Consider the following 14,118-nt stretch of genomic DNA (forward strand, 5'->3'; position numbering starts at 1 on the left):
AATGAGACGGTTTTCATGTTCATACACCCCACATGGTAAGTTTTGCAGATCGAAATTGGAAGTAGGTGTTTATTGCGGACGAGAGCAAATATGCGCCATTTTTAGGGTAGCAGACCACAACTGACTGGCATTTCACTAGGAACTACATATACCCCTATTTTCTTTTCATTTTTTCGTTAATTTGTGATAGAACTTCCATGAAAAATAGGTGTAGGAAGAAGTGATGTTCTCTAAGGATACATAAAGACGACCTGAAGTTGTCGTTTTTTATATGAAACAAAGAAGGATTTGAATTACTGACCTTTAACCTAAAGAACAGCTGGATTTAGTGGTGTTCAGCCTTTAGCGGTCCAGAATGGGTAGTGATTATCACGATTTGTAGGTATTACGAGATAAAAATTTACACAACTTTCGACTCATAAACAAACGAAAATTTGCAAATATAACAGTGTGACAGGTTGTTTTCCTGACATGAAACGATTAATATTGTCATTACCCTCTGTTCTGGGTAGAGGAGCTTCAAAACTAAAGCTGCGAAATAATGCAAACACGACCACATCTTTGCAAGGAGGAAGAGAGTTTTCAGACGAGGCTGTAGATCATTCAACAACACCTTTTCCAGAATTTGACAGTTTTAAAACACATGACGAACTGTATCAGTTTAGTCTGAACTCACCGGAATTCTTCTGGGGCACACTTGCAAGATCTCGTCTGAAATGGTTTAGAGACTTTGGTCAAGTGAAGGACTGTGATCTTATAAGGGGTCATATAAGATGGTTTCTTGATGGACAGTTGAATGTTGCAGGTAAGTAATGAAGACTTTATGAAGACTGCACAAGTCTTGATTTGATTTGTGCATATCAACTCTAGGATTGCAGTATCAAACAGACTGCGGTCTATAGTGTAACAGGCTCAGGAAAAATGTGCAGCCTCGACCGGGATTCGAACCTCGGACCTTCGGCTTATCGTGCCAACGCTCTACCAGTTGAGCTACCGAGGCCACCCGATACGAGAACCGCTACAATAGTAGATATCAAAGGGTTAGTCCAACTAATTTGACGCGATCCGAGGAAATATTGAGATTTTTTTTCATATGGGCAATATCCCCACTCATGTCAAACACTTGAATGACCAAAATAGTTGAAACAACTTCCGATGAAATTTTCATCGCTGCCGACGCTTTACATACTAAGGTTTAAATGCCGATTATTTCATGCATTGGCCATAAATTAAAATATAACTTAATCAGCAGTGATTTTTTTGTTCCGATTTGACTCCGAAATTCGGCGTCTTCCCAATTGATAAAGATGGTCAAAATTCCCAAAAAATGCTTAAAAATGCCCAAAAAACGAGATGGTTTTTCCCAGTTAGATTGATTTCTTGTAAAAGTTGAACTAAAACGATGCAAATAATCATAAAAATTCCGACTCTAATTATGGTTTATTCGCAGAATTTTGTTGCCAATTCGAAGCATGTTGTTTACTTCCATCACGGTCGCTAAACGCTTTTTCATGCGTCAAAATGAGTCGGGGAAAAAAATTGTTGGGAAATTACCTAAATTATCGAAAAATGTTGCATAATTCCAAATATTATAATAAGAAAATAAAACTGAAACACGCATGTCGGTACTCCGGACATAGGAACATCTTTTGGTAAAGTTAAAGAGAAATCAAATTCAAATCAAACGTCAGGAAAGCAAAGTGATCTGTCAAAGAAAAGAGTCCCCACAAAATGACCATCAGAAATCAACAGAAACTCATGGTGACCCTAAGCTATCTGAGCCATCAGATCCTGTGACATCAGAAAATAACCTGTCTGTCCTGTCTGTTCAACCTCAGTGCATATTTGAATGAAATAAATTTACCTTAAAATAAAACTTTTCAAAATGATATCTTTATTAAGTTTTGTTAATTTTTCCCAATTTTGAAGTTTATCGCGCTAAAAATTCCCAATTTAAAAGGCATGGGCTGTTGCCAAAAAAAGTAAAATAATCACTGATCAGTGCTCGCGCTGCCAGTCGACGACATTATCGCCAAATGGCGATTATTTTATTCAAAAGTCAATTAAAACGCAATTTTTGGCGATAGAAAATGGCGATTGATTAATAAAAATGCTACAAAAAATATTGCAAAAAAATTGTCCATAAACAGCTGGAATATACATAGTTTTATCAACAAAAACATGCAAAGTCGGTAGCAGGAAGTGTATTTGCCCAGAAGCATAATTACCCCCTCAAAACGGTAACTTTGACAGGCTGAATTGAACACAGTCTGCTGTTTATTAAATGGCCAGTAATTATCGGCAATTAGCGTGACACCTCATGTCAGTTTTGTTGTTCACAGTTTGATCTCGGTTGGAGATAACACTCGATCTTTAATCAGTATCATAATATCTATAATTTTTTTATATTAATTCTTTCATCAAAATAATGTTAAATTTATATGAAATTAAAATTGTTGAAGAAAAAAAAAACACTTGCTCTTTTACGGTATGTAATGGCAATCTTAGATTTTAGTGTAGACAGTAAGCGCTGAGAGTAGTTTCCCTTTACCGAAATGGCGAAAATCGCAAATGAACTTAGTTTGAAGCGTCTATACCCGTGAATACTATGCATTCACAACTCAGGGTTGGTCCTGAGGGTCATAAATCTGCGCATTATACACGTGTAGCAACGGTATGTTCAGTGGTATGATGAATGTATAATGACATTTATTGAAAATGGCATCACGTAGTGCAAGAGGCAGGTCGAAAAAGAAATTAGAAATATTTAAGAACACACTGCTTACATATCAGGGGTATGAAAATCCTTATATTTTTCACTTGTCCACAAACAAATGAGACTTAAAAATCTACTTGTCTGCAGTCAAAACTTACTTGTCCAGAATTTCAGCGTTTAAGCACGCATGAAAGTAATAGTAATTCTTTGTTTTGGAAAATAGTCTACATGTAGTAACAAAAGCAAAGATTTAATAAAGTGTAATACTGCGTAACTGTTTCAAAAAAATCTTCCAACACTTGCTTTTTTCATCCGCAAGGCAGTAGAGCATTTAATAGAAATTCCAAGAAGACTGCCCATCATGCCATGCAAAGCCGTATTGAATTAGGACACATGAAACTTTCTGAGTCGTACTGGCGAGCTCTTTTCGCTTTGACTGTTGATTTTGTCGGCAGACGAAGTTGTAACGACTAATTTGTCCAAAACTGTGATAACTGTTTTTTTTTTGTTTCTGGTTTCTATTTGCCAAGTTACTGTGTGCAAAATCACGCGACACCAGGACACTGAACCAATCAGAATGCAGAAAAAGAGATGCTACATTTAGATGCAGTATGGTTTTCCCAAAACTGCTGAAATCAAGAGGCCCTCTGCGGGTGGACCATTCGTCTCGTATGTCAGATTCGTTTATAAATATAACACCATAAACTTGAAGCAATGTTCAGTGCTTCAAAATTATTCCTTCCTTTTCTCATTTCAAACCAGAAAATTTGTGCTTCTCCGCAGACAAACTGAATGCAAAAACTCACTTGTCTGTCGTCAAAAAGTCCCGTGTACGACAAGTCAGATATAGAAATTCCACACCCCTGCATTTGTTTTTTCATACGTAAAAGAAATAAACGTGAAAAAAGACATTATTCGTTCGATTGTTGATGAGTTCATGCTTGCTGCTAGTTATTGTCTATTATCTGGTACGTAACCGTTACTTATTTCACAAAATCATGAAATATCAGTTTAAGTACCATAACGTTACTAATTCTAAAAAAAATCGGGTAGTACAGAGTGTTACTAATTTCACACATCAGGTAGTACCCTAACTAATTGCTCAAACTCTGATACACAGTCTGGTGATATGTGTATCATATAGGCCTGTTTCACTATAGGCCAGGGTTCTCACTAGCAATTTCAGGTTGCAGTCCTGGGACTCCCAAAGCTGAAAAAGTTGCAGTCCCAACTACTGACTAGACTGACGAACAGACTTAAACGTTTCGTCAAAACACAGGCCTCTATTGTACTGTCAAATTAAGTGTAGGCCGACAGACATTTTGTAATCACAATTCTTCATCCAAATATTGTTAAGGTGTTGTAAAAAGGTAAAGATAAAATAGGTAACATGTAGTCAAAAATTAATGTAGGAAAAAATCACCCCTGGACAACAACCCCCCCCCCCCCAACCCCCCACATCCCTGCTGTTTCTGATCTTCCTGGACAAAATCCCCCCAGTGAAATTATCAAGTTGGACAAAATCCCCCTTGTGAAAATATCAGTTTGGCCAAAAATCGCTCCTGATAATTTTTTCTTTACCTTTTTATTTCAGAATGGAAACGTATATAAACATACAGTGAAAAGAAAATATATGAACAATTACTATTTTTATTTTAATACTTATTAAGAGCGTAACGTTAAAACATTCGGTCTAAAATACAACAAGAATGCACAGTATGTCTATGATCAACATATTAATAAATGCTTCCTCAATAACATCAGCCATTTTGCAGAAAAATAATCACGTTACTAAGACCGACATCGACAGCATCTTAAAATTACTCGGATATTCATAATTAAGCCTAATTATCACTTTTTAAAAAAAAAAATCTAAAAAATTCTTTAAAATTGGTAATTAGTATGTGAGAAAACAATCGGAGTTACTTCAAACACTACGTAATCCGTCGTTAACAATTAGAAATTGTCACCACTGAGTATGCAATCACACCGACAATCACATGTATTAGTGTTGATCTGTCTCGCGGTGAAGTGGAAACGGGCAACGCTGATTGGCTATACGCGGCTATCGTGACAAGCGAGTAACTCCACCCACATATTTTGCTCTCGAGTCAAACCTTGTGTATTCGCAAATTATGTAATCAATTAATTTTCACTGCGTCTCACTGCAGAAACGTGTGTCCGGGGACTCCCAAGCTGCAATAAACACGCGTATACCGTGACCAATTATGCATACAGGGACGCCGATTTTGGTGTTTCCGAGAACCCTGATAGGCAGTGGCTAGATGAACCAGAATCGGTTCCCTAGACAGCGAACTTAATCGTCCGGTAACATGCATTATGCAGGCTAGGGAACCGGAATTTTATTTGATTGTAGAATGCACAAGGAAAAAGTTACAATAAAGTCATAAAAGTTAATACAAAGTCAGTCATTGTAGTTTAGCACCTTAAGACTATTAATCTGGTAATATTATGATAAGAAAGACAAGTTAAGATACTAGTACGACAATAATCTAAAAAGTTATGATAATTTGAGAAATTCTTGAAATATGTAAAAGTAATAAATATCAAAATATATATATTTAATCCGCATTGATCATCGTAATTTATCATTTTTTATAAATAAAAGTAACATGGTAAAATGATGCTTAAAAGTCTCTGTTCTGGCACAAGCCTCTTAAATTATATTCATATTATACTTCAGATGACTCTATATAAAGAATGACCCCTTACTATTTTTATATATATAGGAGCTATTCTTTATATTTAAGTATTTGAGGCATTATAGATAGAATTTCAGGTGACTGTGGTTCTACTAGGTTTATCTGCAGTTTTAGTATCAAGTAAAGGTTTAACCCTTCCATGCAGTCTGATCATGATCTGCACTTTTTTGCTATTCAGTCAGTATATTTTTTGTTTGCACCCCTTTTAACAGTTAATGGTACTGTCCAAATTGAAAGATGGACAAGTTCATTATAGAACTTTTGCAGGGTAATGATTAATGAGGCTATTAATGTAAATCTCAGCTTCATTATGTCTCCCACCACACAGTGGTGTGGGAGACATATTGATTTACTCCAGTCTGTGTGTGTGTGTCTGTCACAAAGCTTGTCCGCACTCTAAGTCGAACATTTCTCATCCAATTTTCACCAAACTTAATCAAAATGTGTTTGACCATAAGACCTCGGCCAAGTTCGATAACTAGCCAAATCGATTTAGGCATTTTGGAGTTATGGCCCTTGAATTACCAAAAATCGGCCTTTTTACTCTTGTCCGCACTCTAAGTGGAACATTTCTCATTCGATCTTCATCAAACTTCAACAAAATGTCTTTGACCATGAGACCTCAGCCAAGTTCGATAACTAGCCAAATTGGGCCAGGCATTTTGGAGTTACGGCCCTTGAATTACGGAAAAATCTGCCTTTTTACTCTTGTCCGTACTCTTAAGTCGAACATTTCTTATCAGATCTTCACCAGACTTAAACAAAATCTGTTTGACCATGAGACCTCGGCCACATTCGATAAGTAGCCAAATCAGTCTAAGCATTTTGGAGTAACGGCCCTTGAATTACTGAAAAATCGGCCTTTTTACTCTTGTCCGCTCTGTAAGTCAAACATTTCTCATCCGATCTTCACCAAATTTGAACAAAATGTGTTTGACCATAAGACCTCAGCCAGGTTCGATAGCTAGCCGAATCCGCCCAGGCACTTTTGAATTATGGTCCTTGAATTACTGATTGGATCCACTTGTCCAGACCATCTAATTGGATCCACTGGTCTAAACCATCTAGAGAAACTAGACATTTTTCATAGGGGCAGTTTTGGGAGACATGCGCTTTTCTCAAAAGCATCTCTAGTTTTGTGCTGTATTTGGTAATCTGTATATTAAATGTTTTAAAATGTTCATCGTTCTGCCATTATTCGGCATGCTAAAACATGAAAAGATGACAGTTCATGGCAACAGAAAGAAATAATGGCAGATGGTATGCACTGATAACGGCACCGATACCGCGGCCTTAAATTTGTCATCGTTTCTGTGGTAATTGGTTTCGAAAACTAAATGATTGGACTTTTCTGTTTTTAATATTACTTGGTACTTTATGAGATGACAATTGTCAAGCACAACATACTTCCATTGACTTAACTCAAACATTGTCTTCTCCATATTGCTTTATTTCCTCTTTTGTAGCATAATACTGAGTTTGGTTCTTGCTATAAACATTCCCTGTCTTTAAAATAAATTCTAACACAACTCTGATTAATTGCTATATAAAGATATATAACAAATAGCCTAATATATGAATCGTCGATAATACCCCAGTCACACATACGACAGGGATAGCTACGTCTAGCCACGGATAGAAACGTAGTAATCGGTGTTGATTCGTACCTGAGCCATACCTTAAAGTAGTAATCCGTATCAATCCGTACCACCAATCCTTAGAGCTCAGGTTGTTTGGATACGGATAATTAAATCACTCGTGCTATGCACTTGTGATTTAATTATTATGCATCCAAACTCCTGCCCATATTTTATTAACTTAAAAAAACAAGGAATAGATTTGTAATTTCTTAAATATAAATTTTGTCTTGTTCATCCCTAGATACATTTATGTATTTATTTCAGAAGTAATGTATTAATGAATATGTGGTACTTTTCAGTAAACTGTGTTGACAGACATGCAGAAAAGAATCCAGACAGTATTGCTCTAATATGGGAAAAGGATGAACCAGGCACACAGGAATATGTCTCATACAGGTTAGTCTTCTTTCATTAATTCAGTACTGTGAACCAGAATGAGAATAGCTGCCTTTGAACTGAGAGATTGTTTTTTTGTTGTTTTTTTTTGTGGGAGGGGGGTGGGTGGGGGGATAGAATTTGTCTGGAATCTCTGCAGTACTAATACTGTTAAGAGATGTCAGGAAGCATTCATCTAACATCATTAACTGATAGGATGTAAAAACCTTCTTTACAGTTGAGGTAGAATGGAAGTAAAATGTTCAAAGAGACCATAATAAAAATATTGCGGTCACTGAGTGGTCATTTATCATTTTATTTTACTTTTCATAGGATTTTTTGTATATGTACCCATAACATAGCAAATTACTGTGTTATACAGTAGGGCCATTGCAACAAGTTGTACTATGCATTCTGCATGTATGTATATCTCTCTCAAGGGACTGGACAATATGAAAAAAGAGTTAGATTTGATACAGCAAATTAATGGTCTTTAAAACTTGTGATAAAATTGTTAAAGCATAAACTTGTGTAATTATTTTTCTTTATTTTAGAGAGTTGCTTCAGTTGGTGTGTAGAATGTCCAATGTTCTGGAGAGTCATGGGGTGAAGAGGGGAGACAGGGTAGCTATCTACCTCCCTCAGTCCCCTGTAGCAGTGGCTGCCATGCTGGCATGTGCACGTATAGGAGCCATACACAATGTTGTGTTTGCTGGTTTCAGTGCTGAAGCTCTGGCTGGACGTATTATTGATGGTATGCCTTGCATTTTGATATATACTTATGAATTCAGATTTCACATAAGCATCACAATATGAATTCAGACATGCATTCTGGTTTCAGATAAGCATCACAATATGAATTCAGACATGCATTCTGGTTTCAGATAAGCATCACAATATGAATTCAGACATGCATTCTGGTTTCAGATAAGCATCACAATATGAATTCAGACATGCATTCTGGTTTCAGATAAACATCACAATATGAATTCAGACATGCATTCTGGTTTCAGATAAGCATCACAATATGAATTCAGACATGCATTCTGGTTTCAGATACGCATCACAATATGAATTCAGACATGCCTTCAGATTTACATCACTGTATCACAGTATGATTAGACACACATAACAATATCAGAGTATGAATTACTTTTTGTTTTACAGAAGATTTTTTATTATGTGGCATACGTTTTAAGTTTTACAGGCTGCTAGAGTCTCTTTGAATCACTACTGGCAAGAGATCCAGTTTGATCTTTTAACAGTCTTTTTGTAACTTTAGTGCTATAAAATCCTTTTGATCTGTATTGTTCAAGCAGACTGTTCAATGCCACAGTATTACCATATAAGAGAATCTACTGTTCCAGTGAAAATTGCAAATATTTTGTTTCTTGTGCATAACTAAATATAACAGTAAATTTGATGAGTCTTTTATTTGGAGGCGATACTTCAGATTTTAGTTGAAATAAGAGTACCCATATTTCTGACTGCAACAACATTTTTTACTTATTTGGTTTTAGTGTTGGCTTCAAATCACTTAAAATTGAGTAGTAAGACCAAAGTTTCAGTTTGTTAGCTAACCTGAACTTTGTCAAGGTGAGCTGTTTAGTATAGGGGTATGGTCTTGCATCCTAGGTCCATTGACTTGCATCAATAAATTTACTTTAAACTTCTTTTCCTCAAAAGCTACTGGTCAGAATTACACAAACTTTGGTCTGCAGGATCCTGGTATGGAGTTCTCTCAAGTTCTGTCAAGTTTATTTACTTTCTTTGCATGGACCTCTTGATGGACTTTCACCAAACTTGGTTTGTAGTGTTCTTGTATGAACCTTTCTCAGGTCTGATCAGATGGTTGGCTGGTTTTAGGGGCCACTAGAGCTATGAATAACAAAAGAAAGATCTATTAATTGACTTCTTCTCATGAACAGTTTGATGGAACTTCACAAAAGCTGGTCTGTAGCATCTTTTTATAGACCTCTCTCAGTTGTTCAATTTAGTAAATAGCTTAAAACCTTTTAAAGAAAGACAAAAAGTGTCTCTTACCAGTATGTATTTACTTTTTATTTACAACATCAAAATTGTTATGGTGGCATGTCTCATTATTGCTATCAGTTTAACATCATTTGTACATTAATTGAGGCATGCCAGGAGAAAACCAACATAGTGGGTTTGCGACCAGCATGGATCCAGACCAGCCTGCGCATCCACGCAGTCTGGTCAGGATCCATGCTGTTCACTTTCAAAGCCTATTGGAATTAGAGAAACTGTTAGCGAACAGCATGGATCCTGACCAGACTGCGCAGATGCGCAGGCTCAGGTCTGGATCCATGCTGGTCGCAAACCCACTATGTTGGTTTTCTCATGGCGCGGCTCATTTTATCTTTAAACATGATGATCATTTATTTCAGTGACTTCCTAATGTATAATCAGTTATCAGTCTGTATTATTGTTTAAAAAGATAACAGTCAGATAACCGGCAAAACTACACTGATATGATATTTATGATTCTATTCTAATTATATAATACTGCAAGACTTTTTGTCAAGTTGATAAATTGCCCGACTGTTTTATCTAAACATTACACTATCAATTTGTCCTCTGATATTATGTAACAAAAAGATAAAATAGAGCAGATTATATTTTATCTACCAGTTATGGGCCATCACTGGCATATACGTCAAATATAAATGCAACATATCAAAATTTCATTACATAAAAAGGCTTGATTATAATTGATATAAAAACAGATAACTAAATATAAAGTGCATTTAAATCAAAACAGTTAAAGACCAAATACAACATCTAACAGCATGTAATGCAGCATTCAGAAGAAAACAAATCATACTATTAGCTAAGCGTATTATTTTAGACCTAACACGCAATATTATTTACACAAAATCAGATTTCAAAATGAAATTAAGGCATAATATAATAGGGTTATTATAACAGTAGATTGATCTGGGATGCAGTATTCGGTTCAAGTGGATTTTGCCAGATCGGATCTCACGAGACGCGCAAGCGCCGAGTGTGATCCGACTTTGCAAAATCCACTTGAGCCGAATACAAAGTCCCAGATCTAGCTACTGTTATAATGACCCTTTTATTATATACCTTTACCATTTTGATTCTTGTTTTGTTCTTGAACGAAATCTTCAATGTTTATCAATATTAAATGGAACTTAGTGAAGGTTTTATGTGCGCTATTTATAGAAATGTGTCGGGTCATGTATATTTATGAAAATAGTCCAGCAGCATACAATACGGAAGGTACAATACGGAATTTAAAAGGTACAATACGGAATTTTTGTCTGTCTGTTCATATTTAATTGTGAAATACAATACAATTTTTTACAGAATTTATATAGTTATATAATAAAACTTCATATAATATCAGATTACAATAGTGATTGATGCATTTCTGCAAAGAAATCAGTATATAAACTTGACCTAGGAGTTTTTGAAATATTCATGGTTAAGACAATAACACCAAAAGATAAATTAGATTCTGTCATTAGTGGAATTAATGCATTACTTTTTCCTTTGATGAAAGCACTGAAAAGTTATTACATATATCAGTTACTTGTAGATATTTATTTACATCATAAGTATTACAATCAAATAAAAACTTGATCTTACATTTTCTGGTATCTGGAGATACATATTTGTATCTACCAATTTCTGTTTCAAGCCTGCAGGTACTTCTGAAAAATGCTGTAAAACATTTTCTTACATCATGCATCAGGACAAGTATTTTTTCTCTTGCATATATTTCTATTAAGCACACTTTGACTAAACAGAAGACCTTTGTTTGTATAGATTTTAACAAGAACATTTTTTACAACATCAACATTTTTTCCCTTTTTACTTTTCAGTGGATATATTTTAATTTCTCAAGAATGCAACCTAGCTGGAAAGTAGAAGACTTCTCACACTGCATCATTACATCCTTTCTTTTGAGTATGAAGTATGATTGAGGACTTGATTTAACCTTTAGTTTAACCTGCTAAATTTCTAAAATGGACTGGTCCATTACTCAGTTTGACCAGTACCATTTATTATTAGAAGGGGTGTTCACTGAAAATTGATTGACTGAATTTCGAACAGTGCAGACCATGATCAGATGATCAGCTTGCACAGACGTGCAGGCCGATCTTGGTCTGCACTGGTAGCAAAAGCAGAATCAATTACTGCCAGCAGGCTAAAGGTTAAAAAGATTAACATGCCATGTTGGCCATAAACAGTTCAAGATCAAAATGTGGCTTTTTAACCAAAGCTTATTATGTTCCCCAAATTTCACTACCACACAATAGAACTGGCTTAATGGTTTGATCAAACATGTGAACTGATAAATCAATTTTAAGACTTGCTTTTTAAAATAATGTTTTAAGCTTATACTGAGCTTTCAGTGCTAGTTTATTCAAATCTCTTTGGCAGACAGAAAATGTACATGGTGATGAAAATGTAATACCAAGATATTTGTAATTTCTTGTTTGTTTAACTTCTTTTCTTTATCAAAATGAAATTTTAGAAAGAAAGTGATTATCTTAGTTTTCTGTAAATTATCAGTACGTTTATACAATTTATCAAGGCAACTTTATAATTCTTTCTCACTTGTTGATAGTAGAATAAGACCATCAGGCTACAGCTGAAAACCTAGCAACTGGTTATTCAGTTTAACAGGATCATCATGTATATCAGACATATTGTCTCTTAAATCATTTATAAAAGTCTTAAACATGTTCAGGTTTAAGTTATTGGTAATTGAACATGAATATTAATTTTGTGCATTCTTTTTATAATTGTATAGTAAGTTTCAGAAGCATCTACATCTCTCATTTAAATTTGTGGTATATCACTTACTGAAAAACAGTTTCAGAACCTTTTAAAATTGACAGAACATGCATATGATTTTTTGTTACTGCCAAAATATTTTTCAATCAATGTTCTTAATATAAATATGTGGTCTACTCCCATGCGAAAATGGAACAGGAAATCCTGGGATTATCCCAGGAAGTCCCAGGACTATCCTGGGATAATGTCCTGAAAATATCTCAGGAATTCTTGGGATAGTCCTGGGACTTTTCACACCGTTAAATGGGAATGGGACAATCCCAGGATTTTCCTATGAACAGGAAAAAAACAGGACATCTGAGAATTCCAATCCTGCTATTGGATGTCCTGAGATTTCCTGAAGACAGGACATAAATGTATAATATTGTCCTGTTCTCAGGAAATCCCAGGAATTCTTGAAGTCAGGATATCCCAGGACAATTGTCCTGTCTTCAGGAAATCCCAGGAATTCCTGATGTCAGGAAATTACAGGACAATTGTCCTGTCTTCAGGAAATCCCAGGAATTCCTGATGACAGGAAATCTCAGGACAATTGTCCTGTCTTCAGGAAACCCCAGAACATGTAATTGAATACCTTGTAAACATGATTTGAAATTCTCTTTGGCAGGAAATACAGTTAACAAATTGACTGTTAAAGTTCTATTATATTTACAGTAAGAAAATAAGGAGTATCATTTCCTAATATTAAAAATATTTTGTAGTTAAAAGGCATACATCATGTTCATTGAAACAATACAACCTGTCATAGCAGAAGTATTAATTTCTTGGTTGGCACATCTTAAATCAGCTCAAATATGTGCACTCATGGCAAAAAAAACTAGGTGAAAGTACTACTATTTAGTCTAGAATCATCAAATTATGAGCTTCATAGTGAGCAAAAAGCTCTTATCATTCTATGATCTGTTCACCAGAGTGAAACTGTCTTTGATCAAACATGCATGAACAGATAACCTAAACTGTAGTAACGCATTTCACTTTTTAATGCTCTGACTGATTTTAAAGAAAACTACTTTTCTAAATAACTTATTGTTTTGTAAAATCATTAAATGAAGGAGTACATTTAGTATTACTTCTAAAAGTTCATACAGAAATAATTTGCTAACTTACCACAAATTTATAGAATATATTCCTGTTACACTGACAACACTACAATCAGAAGTACTTAATTATACAGTTTCTCCCAAAACATTAGTCTTCAACACCAGGATGTAATTAACTTATTACACCATTAAAAGATCATGTTTCAAATTAATTACCATCTTTCAATCTGTATCTTTTAGAAAAAGTCCTGTCTTTTTCCTGTGAACAGGACAATTTTTCTATCAAAAGTCCTGTCTCTTAGTGTTAAAGTCCTGTCTTCAGGACTTACTTGCAGCCTTGCTAAAAGAATCCCAGGATATCCCAGGATAATCCTGGGATTTCCTGAGAACAGGAAAATATTTCTGCACAGGGCTGAGTTCTAGTTGTATCAGTTAGCTTCCATGTCCACATTTAAAACAAAAGTGTAATTGACTCATTTCATTTTATTTAACTGAAATGCAGCTGTAAAAATGTTGTAAAAGCATAATAATAGGAGAAATATGCATAAATGACACAATAAAGGATTGGTCTAATCTAAAAATAATATTAGAAAATTACTTACAGTGACTGCATGAAAATAAAATTAACGTGTTTGTGTGTATAAAAATACTGTGTGTTAGGTTTAGAATACATATATAGCTACAAAATTCCTCTTAAAAATTGGAAGTTTTTTAGCAAATGAATGTTGTACATGGCAGTTAATTGTGAATATAGCTATACAAACACTGTTAGT

The 14,118-nt window shown here is 34.9% G+C and overlaps 1 protein-coding gene and 1 non-coding gene across 2 annotated transcripts in view; one reads left to right on the top strand and one right to left on the bottom strand.

Annotated features, from left to right (window-relative positions):
- Positions 1-370: 370 nt before the first annotated feature.
- Positions 371-14,118, top strand: part of LOC123543644 (acetyl-coenzyme A synthetase 2-like, mitochondrial) — a 41,334-nt gene continuing 27,586 nt past the window's right edge. Inside the window, exons 1-3 of the mRNA XM_045329716.2 lie at positions 371-805; positions 7,379-7,475; positions 8,009-8,208. Of these exons, the coding sequence (XP_045185651.2) occupies positions 472-805; positions 7,379-7,475; positions 8,009-8,208 (631 nt within the window). The 5' untranslated portion in view covers positions 371-471. The remainder of the gene's footprint in view (positions 806-7,378; positions 7,476-8,008; positions 8,209-14,118) is intronic.
- Trnai-gau (transfer RNA isoleucine (anticodon GAU)) lies at positions 928-1,000 on the bottom strand. Its single transcript has one exon. It is a non-coding gene; the product is annotated as a tRNA-Ile (tRNA).

This window comes from Mercenaria mercenaria, chromosome 1, assembly GCF_021730395.1.
Source record: "Mercenaria mercenaria strain notata chromosome 1, MADL_Memer_1, whole genome shotgun sequence".
NCBI classification, from domain to species: domain Eukaryota; kingdom Metazoa; phylum Mollusca; class Bivalvia; order Venerida; family Veneridae; genus Mercenaria; species Mercenaria mercenaria.